The 22,884-nt window shown below is 38.5% G+C and overlaps 1 protein-coding gene across 3 annotated transcripts in view; it reads right to left on the bottom strand.

Annotated features, from left to right (window-relative positions):
* Pik3c2g (phosphatidylinositol-4-phosphate 3-kinase catalytic subunit type 2 gamma) overlaps positions 1–22,884 on the bottom strand; it is a 314,439-nt gene that overhangs the window by 111,578 nt on the left and 179,977 nt on the right. For all 3 annotated transcript variants that reach the window (XM_041640636.1, XM_041640645.1, XM_041640651.1), the window contains 4 exons: positions 16,152–16,332; positions 11,626–11,733; positions 5,770–5,862; positions 3,945–4,074 (listed from right to left, as the gene is read on the bottom strand). In XM_041640636.1, coding sequence (XP_041496570.1) covers positions 3,945–4,074; positions 5,770–5,862; positions 11,626–11,733; positions 16,152–16,332 — 512 coding nt within the window. The remainder of the gene's footprint in view (positions 1–3,944; positions 4,075–5,769; positions 5,863–11,625; positions 11,734–16,151; positions 16,333–22,884) is intronic.

Raw genomic sequence — 22,884 nt, 5'->3', positions numbered from 1 at the left:
ATAATTCTCCAGGAAGTGCTTTATAAATATACTCACTGGAATAAATTGAAATCTAGACTTTCTTATGTTTACAATCCTCACAGTAGTTAAGAGTTGCACAATCAAATGATCAGAGGATGACGGGCACAAGAAAAATTCTATGACCACATAAAACTGAATGCTTTTTGAACAATAGGTATCCAATAAGCCCAGAATCTAATGAAAACATAACCTTGTCTTCTGAAAACGGCATTCATTTTACTCTCTATTTGTGTAGAAGAAGTGTTCTGTCAGCATAATTCCCTCTATAAATCTTCCGTCAAGAAGAGTGTTGGTACATGGAGAGGGAGATACGTCCTCTGACGTTTGCCTCTTTGGAAAAGGCTACCGTTGTTTCTTTGGAAACTCCTGATTAACTGTGAAAAATTTCACCTGGGTTGCATGCTGTGGCAACAAACAGACGGGAATAGATGGAACTGAAGGATTCCCCTGGAACCCAGTATTTACTCAATTTCTAAAGTGTGGGTGATCTAAAGGAGATCAGAAGCACCATCTCGCTAAATTGGTTTCATTCTTACTTCCTTAGCAGATTAGGACATGTAAGACTTAGGTTCCTTCTATGAGACCAGGAAGGGTGGAAAGCAAGAGATGACAGTTCCAGTGCAGCAATGATCAGAGACTGTGTGCAAGAAATTAGGAAAGGCTTGGAGCAGGGCTTCTACTGTTGGAACAAAAGTAAGCTTGTCTATGATTTATAGTGGTTCCTGGGTCAGTTGAGAGAGGATTCTACATTTAACAGCTAACCTCTCAAAACATACTGGCTAGGGCCCCAAGGCTTCTGCCAGGGCCTTAAGAAGAGATGACCTTCATAGTGATGGCATCTTTGCAACAATAGGTTTAAGTAGTAGAATCTCTTGGAATAAAAATAAAATAACCATATGATTTGAGATTTTTCTCCAGAGTAAGTGAATGAATCTATACAACTGTTAAAGAAACTGTGGTATATACACAATGGAGCTTTATGTAGTCATAAAAAACAGTGAATTGATGTTGCGAGCTGGAAAATGGATTCAATGAAAGATCACTATATTATAGGAAGTGAAAAATACTAGGATCAGAATGACAAATACTATATATTCTTCCATTTGTTTACCGTTTTTATAGCTACATTAAACTGCATATATATGTATACATACATACACACACACACACACACACACACACACACATATATATATATATATATATATATATATATATATATATATGACATGAAAGGAAAGTGCAGGCTTCAGGATGGAAGGAGACCATCATAAAGGGGAAAAGAGTAGAAGGAGAAAGGAAGGGTATGAGGGTGAATATGATCAAAATACATAATGTGTTTTAAGAAATACTCATTATTGAACCCTACAGTATAAAGGATAAACATTGACCATTAAAAGGGTTTTAAAAAGAAAAAAATACTCAGAAGTAGTATAACTATGTAGGAAATCCCATGACTTTGTTGCTATGGGATAATGCTTTTTTACACTACAAAGATTTGTCACAGTGTCTGGGTTCACCCCTCGCGGTCCTGAGTTCCTTGCTCGTGCTCTCTCCTTCTGCTCCTGATTTGGACCTTGGGATTTCAGTCGGTGCTCCAATGTGGGACTCTGTCTCTGTCTCCTTTCATCGCCTGATGAAGGTTAATATCCAGGAGGATGACTATATGTTTTTCTTTGGGTTCACCTTCTTATTTAGCTTCTCTAGGATCATGAATTTTAGGCTCAATGTCCTTTGTTTATTGCTAGAAACCAATTATGAGTGAGTACATCCCATGCTCCTCTTTTTGGGTCTGGCTTATCTCACTCAGGATAGTGTTTTCTATTTCCATCCATTTGCATGCAAAAGTCAAGACGTCATTGTTTTTTACTGCTGAGTAGTACTCTAATATGTATATATTCCATACTTTCTTTATCCATTATTCCATTGAAGGGCATCTAGGTTGTTTCCAGGTTCTGGCTATTACAAACAATACTGCTATGAACATAGTTGAGCATATACTTTTGTTGTATGATAGGGCATCTCTTGGGTATATTCCCAAGAGTGGTATTGCTGGGTCCAGGGGTAGGTTGGTCCCGAATTTCCTGAACAAGGAACTCAGGACCACGAGGGGTGCACCCACACACTGAGACAATGGGGATGTTCTATCGGGAACTCACCAAGGCCAGCTGGACTGGGTCTGAAAAAGCATGGGATAAAACCAGACTCGCCGAACATAGTGGACAATGAGGACTGCTGAGAAGTCAAGAACAGTGGCACTGGGTTTTGATCCTACTGCACGTACTGGCTTTGTGGGAGCCTAGGCTGTTTGGATGCTCACCTTACTAGACCTGGAAGGAGGTGGGAGGTACTTAGACTTCCCACAGGGCAGGGAACCCTAACTGCTCATCGGGCTGATGAGGGAGGGGGAGTTGATTGGGTGAGGGGGAAGGAAATGGGAGGCGGTGGCGGGGACGAGGCAGAAATCTTTAATAAATAAATAGAAAAAACCAAGCAGGTTCTCTTTTTTTTAAAAAAAAAGATTTGTCACTCATAATGGTTTAATAAGACACTAATTGGCCAGTTTGGACAGTAGTCAGGCAGGAAGTATAGGCAGGGCAGTCAGACTAAAAGAATCCTGTGAAGAGGAAAGGCAGAGAGACACAGTCACCAGCCAAATGTAGAGGAAGCAAGACAAGAATGTGTTACTGATAAAAGATACCAAGTCACATGGCTAGACATAGATAAGAATTATGGGTTAATTTAAGTTGTAAGAGCTAGTTAATAATAAGCCTGAGCTAATAGGCCAAATAGTTTATAATTAGTATAAGCTTCTGTATGTTTCTTGGGGAATGAATCATTGTGGGATCAGGTGGGACCGAAACTTCCATCTATACTTTGTGCAATTGCAAGCATTAATGTGAAAATTTAGCAAACTTGCAAAATAAAAACATCAATACTCTTCAGAGGTAAAACTAAGCAATGAAACCAAACCATTTAGTCTTTCATTGCATATTTAGGTTTGGATTTTATAAAGGAAAAGAAATTTTTGAATCATGCTCAAAGTGTGCATGTTTGTTCATTTTGACTAATTTTATAGCTATTCAAAAATTCTTTTAAAAATTAAATGACAGTTCTGGGCCAGGGAGATGGCTCAGCAAGTAAATCCTCTTGCCACTCAAGCTTGATGAGCTGAGTTTGATTATTAGGACCATGGGAGTGGAAAGAGAGAACTGATCCCCAAATTGTCACCTGACCTCCATACAGGGACCATTCATGCATGCTTCACCCACACACATTTTGTATACACACACAGATGCACACGCAAATAATAATAAGTAATAAATAATAAATAAGTGTTGTTACACAATGTGTTTATAAGGTTAGGGTTTCTCTAATCATATGCAAATTATCTGTTAATGATGACAATGGTTTTGATTGGACAGGTTATTCTCTTCTGGATGATGCTAGACTATGAAAAATTGACTTTATACTGGTGAAAAGTAACATTCATTCAGGAGAAAACTTCCAAACAGTGAAGTTTGGAACTGAATCTCTTCCTGGTCTATCAATATCTGTTACAGCACTAGTCTGTGAGGCTGGGTACTATGATATCATCACTGCAGATGTCAACACCTACATTATCTTAGGAAATGAAGGAAAACTGAATAGTCATTAAAGCAACTAATTCCTATAAGGAAACAAAGAATGTCACAGTTAACATCTGAATTGCAAAGTTATAATTAGTACCTAAAAGCAAGTTATACTTTACATCAATCATGCTAATTTGTAATTTTGAAAAATATTCTTTTTTTTTTGAAGGGAGCAGGCACAGGTTTTTGGATCTTCGAATATAGAGCTTAAAATTGTTGGTTTGCAGCATGTTACCAGAAAATAAGGGAGGTAAACAATGTAAATCACCTTGTTTTCAAATCTGCACTGACCTTGGGCTTTTCCTGTAGACAGACATCTATAAATGATCATTTGCATATCGAGGCCCTCCTGCAGCCAAATATTGTCCATCACTTGAATAATCTGCAGAACAAGCATATCCTGCCGAAGATCATCCCCGGCCTGTCAAAACAAGATTGCAGGCTCACACCTCTCCACAAGTGCCAATCAAAGCATCCCAATGTGGTCTATACCAATTTTCCCCAAGAATTTCTTTCCAGCTCAATTTAGGGCAGTTTCATTAGCACCAAGAGCGCCCTGTGCTTCTGACAGCAGACAAAGCAGAGGGAGATTTGGCCTTTAAAGGGCCACAGGAGCTCCAGCTGTCGAATGAGAGGCACTGCTTGGGATGCTGCCTTTGATAGTAATCTCCTCATTCTTTATCCACACACAGTTTCTTCGACTCAACGTATAATGCAGCAAGGCAGAATGAATGTTTATCCAGGTTTCATCTCAATCAAGAGAGATCTGGAAGTGAAGATGACTTGCTCTGACTTAAGCTTTATGCACAGAGATGGAATTAGAATCTTCACTGCTTCTTCACTATGCCACAAAGAGCACATGTGTGATGTGGTACCTGTGAATCTTTGGCCTCTACTGTGGACAATTCAAGATGGTTTTCAGAAGAAACCATCTCTGAAAATAAGAAAAAAAAACACAAATAGGTGGTTTTCATCATAGATGAACAAGCACAGTGGGTCCCAAAGGGGGAAAAAAAAACTCTGTGCTTTCACATAAGTGAGAGTTTGATTATTCAACTGACCTCAATTTTATGCAAAGACAACTCCTGCTGAAGTTGCTTTCTTTTTTTCTTCATGAAAACAGAACATTTTGTGATCACTGGTGTTAAAGGTTCTCAGAGCAAAAGGCCATGTAAGCGTCATTATCTTCATTTCCAAAATTAGCCAGAGTCCCCCAAAGATTCACCCCAGGACATTGTTGAATAACTGACTGTATTAACTGGATGGATGGCAGCTCATACTTCCACTTACCCCTCCTTCTCAGTGTCTCCTTGTGACCTGCCCACCCCATCTACACCCCTTTTACTTCCCCATGGTTCATATGAAAACTTAAATTCTCCTTATTTGTTTTCTATTTATAGATAAAAGGAAATAATCCAATTTACTGAAATAGGCAAGTGCTGATTCATGCCTGTAATTTTAGCACTTGCTGGAAGATCAGGAGTTCAAAGATAGCCTACAGAAAACCTTCTCTTCCTTCAAAAATAAGAAAAAAAAAGAGAAAAGAAACAACAACAAAACCAAGACTCAACATGGTTGATGAGATGGTTAAATGGTTGAGTGAGTAAAGGCCATGCTTGATGAGTTCAATTTCCAGGACTGATGTGATGGAGGAAGAATACCAACTCCCAAAAGACCTTTATTCATGCTCCATCATGAATGTGTGTGTGTGTGTAACAAAAAATAACCAAGTACTTTAACTAGTTTATACTATCCAGGTTCCAGGTGATATCCACTATTTTAAAATTTTTTAAATCTAGACAAAAAGACAATTCTGCTTCTGGAAGCTTCTGACACATTTCACTATGCCATTCAAAAGTGATTCTCTGTGTTCATTCATTCAAGCTTAGTTTAAGATTTGAACTGAAGGATACTTGGCAGTTAGCCAGCAGCATTTGATTTATTGCCAATCAACTTGGCATGCACCATAATTCTGTAAAGAGACAGACTCTAAAATAATTGGGAAACCTCTGTGTTTTTGCCAAAGGAAAATAACTGAAATCATTTCTTTTAGTGAGCAATAAATCAATAGCTCTGCTCATGGAATCAATTTTGAGATTCAGGAAAGTTACTGTACCTTAAAAATAACACCGATGTTTTTACCCATTGGATCAGCATTGATGAAAGTGATCTTCAATGGCAAAGCATTAGATGTGAAATATGAGCATGCCTATAGGAGGAGAAGGAAAAATGGTGAGCAAAATCAGACAAAGACACACCTTTGTGAAAAATCACAGCCCCTTGAAGATTTCGCTAGATGAGTAAACAAAAGAAATAAGTATAATTTTATACTTTGGAACAAAGAAATGTATTTGTCAAACACAAACTAACATTAGTTTCCCAATTGCAAGTGTTTGGTATAGTGCACCTTTCTTCTTATCTTTCTTTCTGCAGTTTTGGGAACCTACCATCAACCATATTCCCTACTATTAAGTGGGAAATTTCACAACTAACTCTCAAGCTTTAAATTGCACATCCTTTTGAGTTCCATGATGAAGTCCTGTACCATCTTACTATCTTATCATTATGATAACAACCTTTGTGTAGTGTATTCATGTGGAATAAGGTATAAACAGGGAAAAACCACAGTCATTATAGACTTGAGTCCACATGTTTTTCAGGGTATTGTAGCACATACCCTCCTCAGATAAGGGGGTTAAATATTGTACTTTATAGTAGAGAATTTCGCTTTTTGTAGGTTAAAAACCTTCCAACACAATTTTTAACCCTATTCCAAATTATTAAATGGAAATTCCATACCTAATTCTCAAGTTTCAAATTTCAGATCCTCTGAGAAGCATGATGAAGTCATATGCCATCTTATTCTCTTATGAAAATGAGAACATGCTTTGTGTAGCCAAAGTGTGGTATTTTGAATAAGAAGCATTCTTCATAAACTCATATGTTTGAATTCTTGATCCACATTTGGTGGCGATGTTTGGGGAGGTTATGGAAACTTTTGGAAGTGGAGTCTTGCTGGAAGACCAACTCTAGGGATCCCCCACTTCCTGCTTTCTCTCTCTGTTTCCTATGTGGGTAGAAATGTGATTAGCTTCTGCTACAGTTGCCTATTATGTCTTTTCCACCGTGATGGACTCTATCCCTCTGGAACTGCAAGCCAGAATAAATCCTTTTTCCCTTAAGTGTTTTTGCCCCAGAGCAGAAAAGTGACTAACACATCAAGGAATGGAGACAGATACACTTATTCTTAGAATAAACTAAGAGGTATGTAGATGTTGTGTTTTTTTATAATTGGCTAAGAGATGAAAACTAAATTTGCGATTTAAAAAAAAATCATTTTCTTTCAATTTGTTTTTTTGCCCTGGAATACGTTTTAAAGAAACATGGATCTGAGAGATCTGAATTCTAATCTTGACTCCCTTTTTTATTAGATATAAGATTTTAAAATTATTGTCTAATGTATCTCACTATACTGTAGAGTAGAGAATAAGAAACTTTTTGTGCATTTTTGTAAAAGATAAAGAAATTAATGATTATGAGATGCATTCTGCTGAGCTTGAGAATAAAAGGTTACTTAAATATTGAACGCATTTCTTTGTTAGTGAATGTGTTCTTCGTAGATAACAACACCACCTCATTTTCTTCTTTCCTCACATTTCCCACTTGTATCTTAAGTTTTTCATTGTTGACTGTCTCCACTCAACTTTCCCTTTTGTTTATTCTTCCAGTTTATTTGGGAGTTGAAAGACTTCTTGTGCATAAACTTCTAGAGAAGTCATATTGAAGCCAAAGAGCTAAATCTATACTAAAGAAAAGAACAGGATTTGTTATGTTCAATCCATCAAGTCAGTAAAATATGACATCAATATGGATTGAAAGATGAGTTTGGATATGTGTATCTGACATCTGAAACCGGTATAAACTGAGAAGAAAGGGATCTATTTTTTAACTCAGTTGTCAACACAAATCTGATCTAATTTCTGAGCAAACACAAACTCTTGCGTGCTGAATCAATTTGAGTTTGCTAGTTTGAAAGGTGGGGCTGAATGAGAAGCATGTATTTCTGCTGTAGGAGTCATATGATCCTGTAGTGAATTATATGATCTTGTTATGCTATAGAATTATTAGTAAATGTTATGATCTTATCATGTTATAGAATTAAGAAATCCTATATTAGACAGAAATAAGCGTAGATAAATTCTGAATTCCAGTTTGCGAGCCTTGTTTCGAAGGATGGCAACTCAAGAGAACAGAAAAAGCCAAAAGGTGACTGAAATATGCCTTAGACACTCTTATTTTTCTTGAATCTATTCTGCTTCCATTGTTTCTTTTCCTGTTTCCACACACACAGTATATTTAGTGAGAGTCATGTCAAAATATTCTATTATCAACAACTGCAATGCACACGCAATTATCTGGATGCAAAAAGAAAGAAGCATTGCATTTAGTTAAAATGTCAATGAAAACTGGCATGAACGTTTACACATACATATTAACTTGAAAATTCATGAAGAAATTTATCACAGTTGAATGAAGAAGAATCCTAAGAATAAAGTCATTTGGAGATGAACTAGATCTTGAAGATTATGAGTGGCATGGATATTAGTAAATAGGCCAAGGAAGGGTTTTCTGGGTAGGAAAAAGCAAACCATAAAAGACGAAGTTTGAAAGGTGGACTAAAAGGGTCATGATAAAGGGGCAGGGAGGACTGAATCAAAGTCTTACAGGTTATTTTATGTTTGGTGAAAGCAGAAGAAAGAAAGGAAGATTAAAGGTGAAAGAGAGAAAAAGGTATGACCTCTGTCCTCGAGAAGCAGAGATGATGATTGGCATAGATATAAAAATAGTTCAGAAAAAGGAAACCCGCAAGTAAATAAAATGTCTGATCCTTGCTTTCCATCCACAAATACAGACTGCATTAAGAGAATCTCAACTTATCACCTGGTCATACCTCAGCAACTCAAATAGAAATCAAGGAATCATACAATTAGTGGTTCCCTGGGGGAGGCATGGTTGAGAATATTTCTTTTTTTTTTTTTAAGATTTATTTATTTCTTATGTATACAACATTCTGCCTCCATGTATGCCCACACGCCAGAAGAGGGCACCAGATCTCATTACAGATGGTTGTGAGCCACCATGTGGTTGCTGGGAATTGAACTCAGAACCTCTGGAAGAGCAGCCAGTGCTCTTAACCACTGAGCCATCTCTCCAGCCCGAGAATATTTCTTATAAAGAGAACACAACACAAGCCTAAGACCCTTGCTGTCTGCCTTTGAGAACTATGCTCTACAACATAAACTGTGTCCGGCCCGAGATTTTCTCCCACTGATAAAGCACAGACTCAAGTCTTTCCCACATTCACTGAACTCATCAGATTTACTCCAGTGTGAACTCTCCGGTATACTGTGAACTAGGAGTGTTAATGGTATACACACACCAGATAGCTTCCTTACGTCATGTGTAAGGTGTCTCTGACAAACAATGGGACTGGCACTACAATAGAACTCATATTTATTATGCTTATAAAGTCCCTTACCAATGTGAAATTTTTTGTTGTATAATGAGGTGTGAATTGTGACTGCATATGTTTACATGGCTAGACATCCAGAGAGTGGCTTTGTTCATGTGGTGCCTGATACACAGCAAAAGACTGAATGCCTGGTCGCTGTAGAAATTAGTTCAATACGGGAAATAACCAGGTTAGCTAAAGGATAAAACAATTATATTTTTATTTACTATAAGGGAAAAACTCATGAGACAGGAAAGCGAAGTCCAAGTTCAGCTGTGTCGTGGGAGTAACACACACACACAGAGAGAGAGAGAGAAAGAGAGAGAGAGAGAGAGAGAGAGAGAGAGAGAGAGCAAGCACATCTGTTCAGTGCCCCAGTTTTCTCTCCAGCTCCAGGAAGCCATGCCTTAACTAGGTTACACCTCTTTTTTTTTTTTGTGCGTTCACTGTTGCTTTATTTATTTGTTTGTTTGTTTGTTTGTTTATTTATTTAAGATTTCTGCCTCCTCCCCGCCACCGCCTCCCATTTCCCGCCACCGCCTCCCATTTCCCTCCCCCTCCCCCAATCAGGTCCCCCTCTTAAAGATGACTGGTTAACAAAGCTTACCCCGCCCATGTCACATTGCTTTCAATGGCTTTTTCACTTGCAGTCAACAACTCAAGAGTTCTAAGTGGCAGATCTTCCGTATGTATGTGTATGCCTACATGTATGTGTTTGACTCTGGTGATGGGGATTCTGATAATGAGTGAGACCATTTTCTCTAACTCTCGGCTTGCACGCGGCTTCTCCCCAGTGTAGACTCTAGAAGGCACTGTAAGCATCCCTATTCCAACAAGAGCTTTACCACATTCATTTCAGCTGTAAGGTTTGTCATCCCACTGCTCAGTAGGACTGGAGGACGGATTAAATGGTGCCATGAGAATGTCATATGGTTATTTCAGTTCTGGCTATGGTTGTACCACAGAAGCTCAGCTCTGTTCCAGAGAAGGTTGCAGCAAATAGGGCCAGGAAGCAGCTCTACTTGGGGCAGCTCTTGAGTTTCAGGACAGTACTTCCAGTGTAGGGAAGGAGTGTAGCTTTAGCAATAGGGTGAGCTATAGCACCTCCCTCGCTGTTGACTGCTGGCCCAGCCAGCTCACCCTGGCTTCCCAAGGACCAGTCCTTAGCACAAACACTGCCTACAACAACCTCCTATCCTAAGGCATGTCTAAACAATGTACTTATAATTTTAGCTCCCCAAATTAAGTCATATTTCCTTAAACTATCTCTCTCTGTGTGTCTCTATCTTTCTCTCTGTCTCTGTCTCCCTCTCTCTCAAAAAAGAAGCAAAAACCAAGAACTGGTGTTTGTGATCCCATTTTTCTTTCTATATTAAGCGTCTCTAACATGCTTAGACTTTATCTATTTATTAGTCAATGGATACAGCTAATATTTGAAAACTCAACTTTTAAACCATTAGTAATGTTGTAAATTTTAGCCCATATGGACCTATGCCAATTTATAGGAATTAGTGTCTTGTTATTTTTTTCCCCAAATATGTTTTTGATGCATGTCAGGAATGTTTGTAAAGGGTCTTGACAGTAGCATAGTCATTGAGATAATGGTGTAAAATAAAATCTTTAGCAAGCTTTTTGTATTTATATCAGTAGTTGAATGATTTTCTCTCGTTAGCTGTTGGATTTGTTGTCTTACGACTTGACTTCAGTATCATTTACTGTTCATGCATGATAGCTTAACCTCTTCACTTTTAAATCTCACTTATCAGTCATTTTCCCTATTAGTGTCTTTCTACTCTAGCATTTTCGAGAGGGAGGATAATAAAGCTTAGTGGGAACAAAGGAGAAAAGGAGATTCCAATTCAGAGAAAAGTTATTGAAGAGGTACCACATGACAGAGGATTAGGAATAGAAGGCTTAGGAAGTCATGAGTCTGAAAACACTAGGAAAGACTTTACAGACACGGATAAAAAACACAAAATAAGTAACACACTGATGCATATTAAATTGAATCAAAATGGATTTGGATAACTAAAGAGATTAATGTAATAGACACATTATACACATAATATAAATAGGCATGAAATTGTAACCAGCTCTGCCAGCTGGTCCAGCCCTTCATAACTCAGAGGGATATGGAAAAGTTTCATGCATGAAGCTCTCAATTCAATAATCCCAGGTGGTAAAAGACATCCACTCAGTTTGAGAAATAGTGTTGTTTGTGTTTTTCATTTTTCAATAAACTGATAGTTTGTTTCTAAACCAACAAATACGCTACAGGATCAATTGTTTTCTAACTCAGCAAAATAAATACAATATATACAGTGTGGAGAGGATTAAACTATTTTCTTTAAGGTAGTTGCACTATTCATTTGTGAATCATTTATGCTAGGTAAAAATGTTTGATGAACTAAATAATAAAAGAATAAGCAGCCAATTTATCTATTAAATATATTGACTTACATCACGATCGATTCCTTTTATGCACAGTGCCGGGTCCAGAGGAAGATGACAAGTCTTTATATCTTTAAAGAATTCTTCTAGACTGCCAATCTCTTTCTTTAGAACATCCTGTGAGAAAAATAATCAGAAAAAGCAATGTTTAAAAAATGTAAAGAACTCAAGTCTTTATTTGAGTTACACGTTTCTTGTATTGGTTAAATAAACTCTTTACCTCAGGGGTGATGCTGTGATAGACTGTGGGATCAGGTGGGTGGCAAGTGGCATATGATAGAGCAGCAGGAAAGATACAATAGGAAGGATGGTGAAAACACCCAGCGAAAGAGTTCATGTCCTTTCTCAAAGACCTCAAGTTCAACTAGAAGCAAATGTCAAGCCAAGCATTGTGCGGTGGTCAAAAACCAGGATTGGTTGGACTTGACTATGGTCCACTGATTTCAAACCCTGCGTTAAGCAATTATTTCTTTGATCTTTTAAAAATAATTTCCTGAAATTTTCATTTATAGCTATCAGGTATTATATGTAATAGTCAACACATTTTACTAAAATTATTTATATACATTAGTAAAACAATGAAACAAACGTTAATGAGACTATGCTGTTAGGAACAATAATGTGAACAACTGTTCAATCAATACCAGTGAGGACATTTCTAAATTCTTTTCATGCCAGGTTTGAAAATACTTAGTGTGAATGATAAAGCTGAAATTTAATTTGGTTGGTAGAGTTTATCTCAGGAAAGTTTCTTAGCTCTTATTCTTGATTCATGTCAAATGACAAAATCTATTTCTCCCAGGATCTAGAAGGAGGGAAAATTCCACCCTGACATTTTTCTGCTACTTTCCTTCTTATGTTATTTATATGTGGGTTTGCCTGATGATCTCATGAAGGGGAATCTATGCTCCTCAAAGAAGGACTCTAAATCAACAAATCTCACAGAATTCAAATTTCCCCAGGAGCTGCACAGTGCTCACACACAGGAAGATGTTGCCAACAGCTCTGACCACTTACCTCACAGGTAAATTAGCCAGGACATATGTTTTGACCTTTGCTGCATGTTTTCTGTAAAGTTGCAGTATTGTTAGAGGAAAATAAGAGAAGTCAGCACTCACCCAAACTGTCAAACAGTTTTCCTTTAAGAGCTGAGTTTCCATTTCCTAATTTCTCTGAGGTTTCAGCGAACCTAAGGTGGAGTTTTGAGGGACAGAGTATGTGGTAACACTCCCATTAAGTAAAACCTCTTCACCATTTTCTGCAGTTAGAATTAATTCAGTGCTTTTCATTTAAACAGAAAATAAACTTTTTTTTTAAGCACCATCAAGATGGGAGATCAGCAGGTGAAAGGTCTTCTCAAGTCAGCCTGACAACCTGGATTTGATCCCTAGACCTCAAAGTAGAAGAGAACCAACTCCTGAAAGTTGTACTCTGATTCCCACGGCCACACCATGGAATGTATGCACTCCCTGACACATACACATAAAGAAAATAAAATTCACAAGAGCACTATTTAGGGATCATCATGGAAGAGAAAGTAGAAAATAGATGAGTTAAAGGTAGCTGTTGATGTAAAAATGTGTGTTTTTGACATGACAGGGCTGTTGCACACATGAACTAATAGTGACTGTGATGTCTGAATGAGACCTACATAGGATGGAACTAGCCAAAATTCTAACATGGATGGAGTAGGGGCTCAGAAAGTCCCACCCCTAGCTAAGGAGCTATTGATGATTCTTGGCTACTGGGAGAGGAAAAGTCAACTTCCTCTGAGATGAAGCCCCAATGATAGGTTGCCCATGCTCTGATGATAGCCTTATACCCATTCACATACTGAAATAATAAGTGGAATCTAGTTTGAAAAAAAATGGATAAAGTTAGGAGGGGAAAATGTTACAGAAGACAGAGGGGAATTTTAGATGAAGGAATGAGGGTGGATTTGATCAAAACTCATTATATGTATGCATGGATTCACAGACAATAAAAATGCATATAATAAAATATGAAAGTTTTTAAAAATAGATACCCTTTACCCCCATATCTTTTATTTATCATCTTCTTATTTTCATATGAAAAAGTATTTTTTGTGTTTTTTTTAACCAGCACTGCCAGTTAGGTAAAAATGTTAGTAATACCAGTGGCCCTCTGGAACTTGATGTAAGCTATCCAAAGGTACCAGGATTATTCAGCTATGGTGTGTACCTGAACCTTGAGAAATTCTAAATCAGGAGATGAGAAACAAACCTAAATCCAAATTTCTGGAAAGTTCTACCAATATATGTAATTTGATATTCTTTTTTATTAATGAAGAAATTCCAGGATTTAAAAGGTGTTACCTTTCATATGCTTCAAGTATTTGGGGGGTATTTATTTATTTCCCACTTAAACAATACATTCCGTATTTATCCATTTTGGCTCCATTACCTCTTACATAGGTGAAGTAGTAAACTTTCTGGCATTTTTATTAAAGGTAATGACTTTCAGTAGGAAAATCCTAGTTTATGAAACAAATTTAGAACCATTGTGAAATAATCCCTTTGTACAATGTGAGGATTTGCCACTGTGATTGGTTTAATAAACAAGCTGACTGGCTAATGAACAGGATAAAGTTAGGCTGGAAAGTCAAATTGAGAATGCTGGGAAGGAAAAGGGCAGACTCAAAAGTCTTGAGCCAGATGCAGAGGGAGCAGGAGATAAATACGCCATGCTAATAAAGTTACCGCTATGTGGCAGGGAGTAAATAAGAAACATGAGTTAACTGAAAATGTCAGAACTAGTTATTAATAAGCCTGAGCTACTGGCCAAACATTTGTAAGTAGTATTACACCTTGAGTAATTATTTGAGAGTGACTGCAGTAAGAAAAACTCTACAAGCATAGAACATTTTGTATGTTGCTATTTCATATTGTCTGTTGAGCATTCTTATTGATTTTAGGCAGTTCAAAGAAACTGAGGTTCCTTGAAGACAAAATCATGGTCTAGTCATAATTTCTATCCTTAACTTCTTGTCTGTCATAAGTACTCAACTGCTATTGAATAATGCTCCTTATGTAGAGGGTGGGTGTCCACTGCCCTTCTGTTTATGGAACATCAAGCTTAAAACAACCTCCTTAATGGTCTGCATCAATGAAAGAAGCAAATGATGCAGATAATTAAAAAGCTCCAATGTGCCTCATTTAAGTCAAGAAAAAGAATAGTTACATGCAGTTATGCCACTGAGAAATAGGCAGAATTCTTTAGTTATTATATGTCAATGGTTCTCAACCTGTCTGTTGGCAGCTCCTTTGGGGGTTGAACAACCCTTTCACAGGGGTCATCTAAGACCTTCATAAAACATAGATATCTACATTATTATTCATAACAGTAGCAAAACTATGGTTATGAAGGAGAAGCAAAAATAATTTTGTGTTGGGGGGTCAATGCAATATGAGGAACTATATCAAAGGATTGTGCAACATTAGGTATGTTGAGAACCACTGTTATGTGCAGATCTTAATATAAAAATATGACTACCCATAGTACTGTTGATGTTTATTTAATTAATTTTATTTGTTATAAAAATGCTTCTTTGAACAGCATAGAACTGGACTGTGACCCTCTCTTAGAAGGCTTATTGTGTCACAGTGTTAAGGTAACCTCAGGGGTCTATAGTGATCACCCAGTGGTTAAAAATAACTAGTGCTTCCTGATCTTCCAGAGGATTTGAGTTCTGTTCCCAGAGCCTAAGACAGGAAGCTCACAACTCCCTGTAACCACAGTGTCAGGGCCCTACTGCCTTTCATGGGCCTGTGGGAACACCTACACTCATGTAACATACTCACAAAGGGGCATATTCACACACACACACACACACACACACACACAATTAAGAGTAAAATAAAATTTAAAGAAATATTATCTCCTGATGTGGGATTCTCCTCTATATGCCGTGAATACCATTGGTTAATAAACAAACTGGCTTAGGCCTGAGCAGGACAGAATATAGGTAGGTGGGGAAAACTAAACAGAATGCTGGGAGAAAGAAGATAGAGTCATAAGATGCCATGTAGTCCCACCAGAGAGAGAGACTCCAGAACTTTACCCAGTAAGCCACAGCCTCGGGGTGATACACAGATTAATAGAGATGAGTTAATTTAAGATATGAGTTAGCCCGAAATATGTTTAAGCTATCAGCCAAACAGTATTGTAAATAATATGGTTTCTATGTGATTATTTCAGGGCTGAGCATCTGGGAACAAACAAGTGACCTCCTGCAACAATCTCCTCAGGACTTTTTTTGCTCAAACTGCTTTCAAGTATGTATCTTCTTGTTGTGACCTGTCTGGGTCACACACGGCTCCTGACATACCAGTCATTTGTGTCCTAGTAACTGAGAATCCCATTAATTTTAAGAAAAACAAATGAAAAAAATACTTGATTGGAAATTATTGTGACTAAGTTTATTTTGAGGAGTTTGTTTTCCAAGAAATGAAACTGAAACAGTTGACTCACAGGTAGGCATTTTACATTATTCAAAGGTTGATTTCTTCACCAACCTGTCTCTGAGGGTCACTGGCCAACTTGACTTTCTCTCCGATATCACCCAGAAGTTTGACAAGTTTCTGCTCCTTGGAAAACTCATCGTTCAGGGCTTCTCCTACACAGAACTGGAGAGCGGCCGACAGCTTCTGATACCAGCTTTGAAAGAAGGCTTCACCTTGTGCATCCCTCAGCAGCCTGGAGGAAAGCAAAAGCAGGTCCCGTGTCTGAAGGAGACTTAAAAAAGAAAGAAAACACCTCCGGCAGTAACGATAAGTACATTTCAGACTAATCTGTATGTGGTGGCTTGGGGCAGTTTAGCAGCTTAAAATGGGGAGAATGCTGTTTATTTGTTGACAGTCATCAAATTTCACCTGATAGCTAATGAGGCTCCAAGAGAGAAGAATCAATAAAAACGCTGCCCATCCTTATTTTAATTCCCAATGTAGTTTGTCTTCTTTCACTCTTCTTAATTCTATAACAAACCCTTAAGTCAGGAAATCTCAGAATTACTAAAATATGGGCAAGGATTTATAAACACTTTTTTCCAAGGGATGATGCTTTACTATGAAGGTCAACATTTTGTCGAGAATCTACCCCAATCCATCACATCCATATGCACTGATGCCACTCCACCATCAGAATGTACCCTGGTAAACTGTAGGAAGACACTAGAGAGGCAAGAGACTTGTTTTATTTGTTTCTGGACATTTCTGGGTATAATTTCTTAGCTCTACACCATATGTGTCACTTAAGCTGGAATATACTTTTTGTGTTTTAAAAAGATATTTAATTTTTTAAGGTGTGTGTGTGTGTGTGAGCATATGTGTACAAGTGCCCTTGAAGGCTGGAAGAGGGTGTTGGATGCCTGTAACTGGATGTATAGGTGATTGTGAGTCATCCGAGTAGATGTAGATGCTGGGAACTGAATTCTTGTCCTTTGCAGAGCAGCATGTTCTTGTAACTGATGAACAATCTCTCCTTCTTTCTCTGTGTATAAAATAATGATCTTCACTGTGTACAGTTGTGGAGAATGTGGAGTGCTGACATAATCATGTTTTTAGCACCTTGCAGCATGGAGTCTATCTGCATTTGCAACTTCACCACGTTAACTTCTGAATGCCTGGAAGGAAGTCTGCTCATGAAGCCACAGAGCATGAGTGAGGATGTTTGCAAGGACAGGGAATGGAGACAGGAATTTGATTACTCTGTCTGCCACTTGGCAATTTATATTGCCTTAAAAGCAATTACAATATGCTAAAGCCTTACTTTCCATTATGCCCTAAAACACAAGAGTAAAATAAAAAGGAACACTTCCTTTGAAACTTAACTACTCTCAGATCGATTCCTGTAATCTTAATTAGTCTTTAATTTTCTCCTCTTTGAAAATAGTATTCATGTTACAAGAGCTTGAAAAAAATCAGGGGTCAAGAATATGGGGAAAAATGTTTGGCATTGTCATGAAAAAAAAAAAACCAAAATCCCCCAAATCAAAAGGAAAAACAAAAAGCAAGACCAAGCAAGCAAGCAAACAAAGCTAGAAGCATGCGTCAATTGTCTTTCTCATTGCTGTGGCAAAATGTCTACAGATCATGAAGGAAGAGAGGTTTTGTTCAGGGACACAGTCTGAGGGTGCGATCCAGTGCAGCAGGGGCATGAGACAGCTGATTACATCACATCGACAGTCTGGAAACACAACTGTGAGTGCTGATGCTTAGCTTATTTTCTTCTTTTGATTCATTAGAGAACCCCCAGCCCATGCAATGATGTTGTTCACATTGAGGGTGGGTCAAAGACCCACTCTAATAATAGAATCTGCAAAGTCCCTCACAGACACAGTTAGGCCATAGCCTTGTCTCCAAGGTGAGTCTAGACCCTGTCAGCACTGTGGCAGTTAGCATAAACCATCATAGCGAGTGTCATTCTTCATTCCCAGTTTTCTGTCCTTGCCCAACATATAGTACACTCCAGAGGTCCAGCGATGCTTGCTTTCATCTGTTCAACGTTCTGTTCTGTTACATTTAAAGATAAGCTGATAGAGAATGTGGTTTTAAAGTGAATGCCTTTTCACCACAAGCCTCATGGAACTAGTCTTTCTTAACTGTCTCCTTCGCTGTCTCAAAGGAAATACAACTTTGTGTGAAATATCAATTCTTAATTACTGAAGGAAAGCACTAGAAACATGTTTACACAAAGGAACACAGAGGAGCTGAGGATGCACGGCAGAAAAACATGTGCTGCACTGCTAACATGCTTACTACTAAGGCGAGAGCAGACAATGGAAAGTTTTACTGCTTATCCCCACAATAAGAGTTTCAAAGTGCCTGGCAGGTCATAAATGAACCATGACATCATTTGAAGATTCCAAAAAATGTGTGGTCATTTACACAAACACAATGCTGCAAGAGCAGGCAAAGCCATGTACAAATTCAAGATATTTTATTTAGAACTATGCCTTTCAAATTCTTACTTCAAGGATTGCAGTGGTGTGTCCTTTTAGTTTGGGGGATTGTGGTGGTGTGCCCATTTATAGTTTATTTGGGTTCAGCGAAGTAGGGGGTTTCCATTTCCCACACACATGTTTGTCATCATTTTCTTACACCTTGAATACTGAGCCAATTTGCTCTGAAATATTTTTAACCAATTCTAGTTTATAAGTACAGATCCACAACCACTGAACTGCTGTGTATACATGATAAAAAGATGTCATTCTGCAAAAATGAAGCCTACAGCTTTTTACTAAAATAACCAAAGGGCTGATGTATTAAGGACTGCCAGAACTTGTTGTAGGAGCTGCAGGCCTCTTCCCACAGCCTGGCTTCTGGCCGCCTGGCTAGCTTATGCCCCAAAATAACAACACACAAATTGTATTCATGTAAACACTGCTTGGCCCATTTCTATTAATGTGTGTAGCACTGAGGGGCGCTTACCGGGAAGATTCTAGCCTACGTCCATCCTGGGTCGGAGCTTCATCACATCTACCCAAGAGAGCAGAGCTAAGGCGTCTCTGACCTCACTTCCCTTCTTCCCAGCATTCTATTCTGTCTACTCCACCCACCTATGTTCTAACCTATCAGGGTCAAGCAGTTTCTTTATTAATTAACCAATGACCTTCCTCCATCAAGAACTGGATAGTTAATTGGTATTTTAATGCCTTTGTTTTTATTCTGTCAGAAATAAATTTATTTCTCTTGTAAGCCATGCATTTGCTGCTTTTTAGTCAAGATGGAAAATATCAGTTTGATTCCTTGTCTACAGTGGAGTAGAGCAGAGGAGATTTGCATAGAGAATATGTGACTCTGATGTAAAACACATCAGCGCTAAGACTGCTTGGAGGCTCCTCTTGGGATTTTTCTTGGAGAATGTAACTGGCTTAAATCCTGAATCCTGCCAAGAGCACATGCTCTTTTGATGAGGCAGGGCTCAAGCTCTTTGTCGAAGGAGTTTATTTTCACACATGGTAGAAATAAAGTCATACAGTGCTAGTGATGACCATGAGGGGCCAATTATTCTGCCCCTGCGCCCTTAGGAACAGACACTTCCACTGGTAGTAGAAATTAACAGGGCCCTTAATGGTTAGACTGCACAGTTTTGAGTGGGGTCTCTCTCAGTTGTGTGCCAGTGACCTTCCCTCCAAGAACGAGCAAATCCTTCATGCTGTGGTTTTTACTCGTTGCTTCTGTTTATAAGAAACCAGAAATTAGTTGGCTACTGTCCCTTGAGCGTTACAGTAATCCTTTTGGAAAGAGATTGCCAAGTAAAATGTTTAAAAATAGAAAGCGAAGGTCAAGGGACTGAGAAACATCAGACCCATTGAAAGAGCAGCCTTTTAAGAGACGGGGGATGTGACTATGCACAGACTCTGAGACTCTTCGTCCTGTGGCCTACAAGACCCAGCTGTGATGTTACTTGATGTCGTCTCTTGTCCAGCTGGTTTGATGAGCTTATACCAACTATATACCTTTGTTCACAGAGGTTTCTGTTGTGCCTTATCCCACACCATTCAGTCACATTGAAACACACAGAGGTCTACATTAATTATAAACTGGTTGGCCTATTAGCTCAGGCTTCTTATTAACTAATTTCTATATCTAAGCCCATAATTCTTGTCTGTGTACCTTTATCAGCGAAGCATTCTTTTCAACTGCATCCTCTACATTTAGGTGAGGACTGCAGTCTCAGCCTTTCCTCTTCCCAGAATTCTCCTGTTCTTGTCACCCTGCCTTTATGTTCTGCCTGGCCACTGGCCAATTGGTGTTTTATTAAAATACAAGTGACAAATCTTTACAAAGCACAAGACCATTGTCCCACAGCACACCCTGGCAATGCTAAGATGAACATACACACATAAAACCCAGATAACTAGGGAAGATTTTGTCCGTGTTCAGTATTCCAGACAGGAATCAGGCGTGAAGGAAATGGAACTTTGGTGGTAACACATCTACCAGGATGGGATGTCTCTAAATTAATTGCCTCTCCTGGACTCAGAGATGTTCAGAATAACCATAAACATAAGCTAGCATGAAATGGAGGTTTTCCTCAGATATTAAGCTGGTTCTGAATTCTTTGGGCAGATGACAAGCATCTGGGCACAAGATAAACAAGATGCTGAAGCCAGAGGGAAAGTAGAGCATTCACATCTCATCAGTCTGCCAGCAGGACAAAGCACAGCATTCACACCATCCAGTCCCCTTTGCCCACAAATTCACTTCAGTATGCCTGCTCTTCATTTTAGTTCCCCACAGCATAGTGCCCACAACATAGGGGCTAGCTGATATCTTTACCACTGTGAATTCCATGCAAATGAAGAGAGGCTCCCACAGCCATTAACAGAAAAGGCTGGAATCCCACCATGATGAGTGACTTTTGGCCACTCTAGCACTTCTATTTGCTTCCATCTTTTTTGAATTTGTTGTTTATTTTTTTTTACATGATCTGAGGTGTGCAGATCAGGAAACTGATATTAGAAAACACTGGGAGATTCTGGTTTGGGAATTCTTCAAGGACACTTAGAACCTTGGGAGAGACAAAGACTGAAACCCAACTCTTAATGCAGAGTTGCTAATATTAATATTTTAATAGCATGACTAATTTTACTTTACATCTAAGTGGTTATTTAGTTAGTACTTCACACTGAGGAATGTGGTATACACTCTTTGCACAAATGTCAGGGCCCTTTATTTGGTCCATTGTTAACATACAGATTTGCTTTCATAAATTTTCCTCCTGCGAATGTCACATGTTTATGAGCCAAGACAAATATGTGCTTTCCAATCAATTGTTATCGGGCAGTATCTATTTACCAATACCAATAGTTTGCAACTACTTACATGTGGGAGGTCATTCTGTCTATGTATTGCTTTTACTTGTTAATTAATAAAGAACTGCTTTGAGCCTATGGCAGGACAGAACAAAACTAGGTGGGAAAAGTTAGGCTGTATGCTGAGAGGAAAAAGGGTGGATTCAGAGAGACACTATGGAGCTACCGCTGGAGATAGATGTGCTGAAATTTTGCTGGTAGGCCATGACCTCATGGTGATATACAGATTACTAGAAATGGACTAAATTAAGATGTAAGCGTTAGCCAATAAGAAGCTAGAGCTAATGAACCAAGCAGTGCTTTAATTAATACAGTTTCTGTGTGGTTATTTTGGGTCTAAGCTAGCCGGGAGGCCGGGAACCCACAACTGCCCTCCATCCAACACTTAAATATAAAACCAATCATAAAGACAATTCATAAAAAATAGTTAATTCTTTTTCTTTAGAGATTATTTTTATTTTTAGAACTTTTAAATATCTGAGGGGTTCTATAAAAGATGTAGCCACTGTTTATGTACATATTATGGCTATAGATAATGATTATTATTTGCTCATAGGAGGACATTCCATTGTGGACATTCCATATCTACCAGTCCTGGGTGGTAGATATGATAAATGTTTCCAACACTAAACCTTCTCTTCTGAGAAAGACTACTAATCCCTCAATTTTTCAGAAGACCTCCAGTGCTTTCCTACGAGCAGAATATCCTTATCTGGACCATGTTAGCTCAGCTATGTGGTTTGTCCTGCTGCTGACCCAGAAACCAGATGGCCTGTTTACTCATGTTCAGATATGTTACACATTCTCTGGGGTTTAATGGAGCTTCTCGCCATTCTGCTTTTAGCTGTGAGAAGATCCAGGAGAGGTTTCTGGTGGGCTGCTGTGAGGGAACCCTGTGGAGCAGAGTTTACTTTGGATGCTCAGAGCCTGGTGAAGTGAAGTTGCAGCTAAGTAAGGCTTGGTTGCTGCAAGCCTCTGTGGCTTTCAATCCTGAGTTATGGTAAGAACTGTTGGCCAGGGGTGGTGGTGGCACACACCTTTAATCCCAGCACTCAGGAGACAGAAGCAGTCAGGATTCTGTGAGTTCCAGGCCAAACTGGTCTACATGGTGAGTTTGAGGATATGCAGGTCTATGTAGTAAGACCTTGCCTCAAAAATAATTTTTAAAGATTGGATGAATATGCCAAATCCCATACTTTCCACTTTCTTCATTTTCTTTTTGTTTTTATTTTCACACCTTTGTTTGAATCCCCTTTACAATGTGGAAGATAATTTTTTTAACACCCCCAGTGGTAACAGTGAGGATAATTGGGGGCAAACCTAATTACTGAAAATAAATAAAAATTATCAGGAACCAAATCTAGTGAATTAGATGAGTGATCAATTTCTAGATGCTACTTCAGAATAAAAAAACTTTCAGCAATAAAAAT

The sequence above is a fragment of the Microtus oregoni genome, unplaced genomic scaffold (genome assembly GCF_018167655.1).
Source record: "Microtus oregoni isolate MIOR12 unplaced genomic scaffold, Mior012 000002F_ref0000024, whole genome shotgun sequence".
NCBI lineage: Eukaryota > Metazoa > Chordata > Mammalia > Rodentia > Cricetidae > Microtus > Microtus oregoni.
This window is presented reverse-complemented; position numbering and strand designations above follow the sequence as displayed.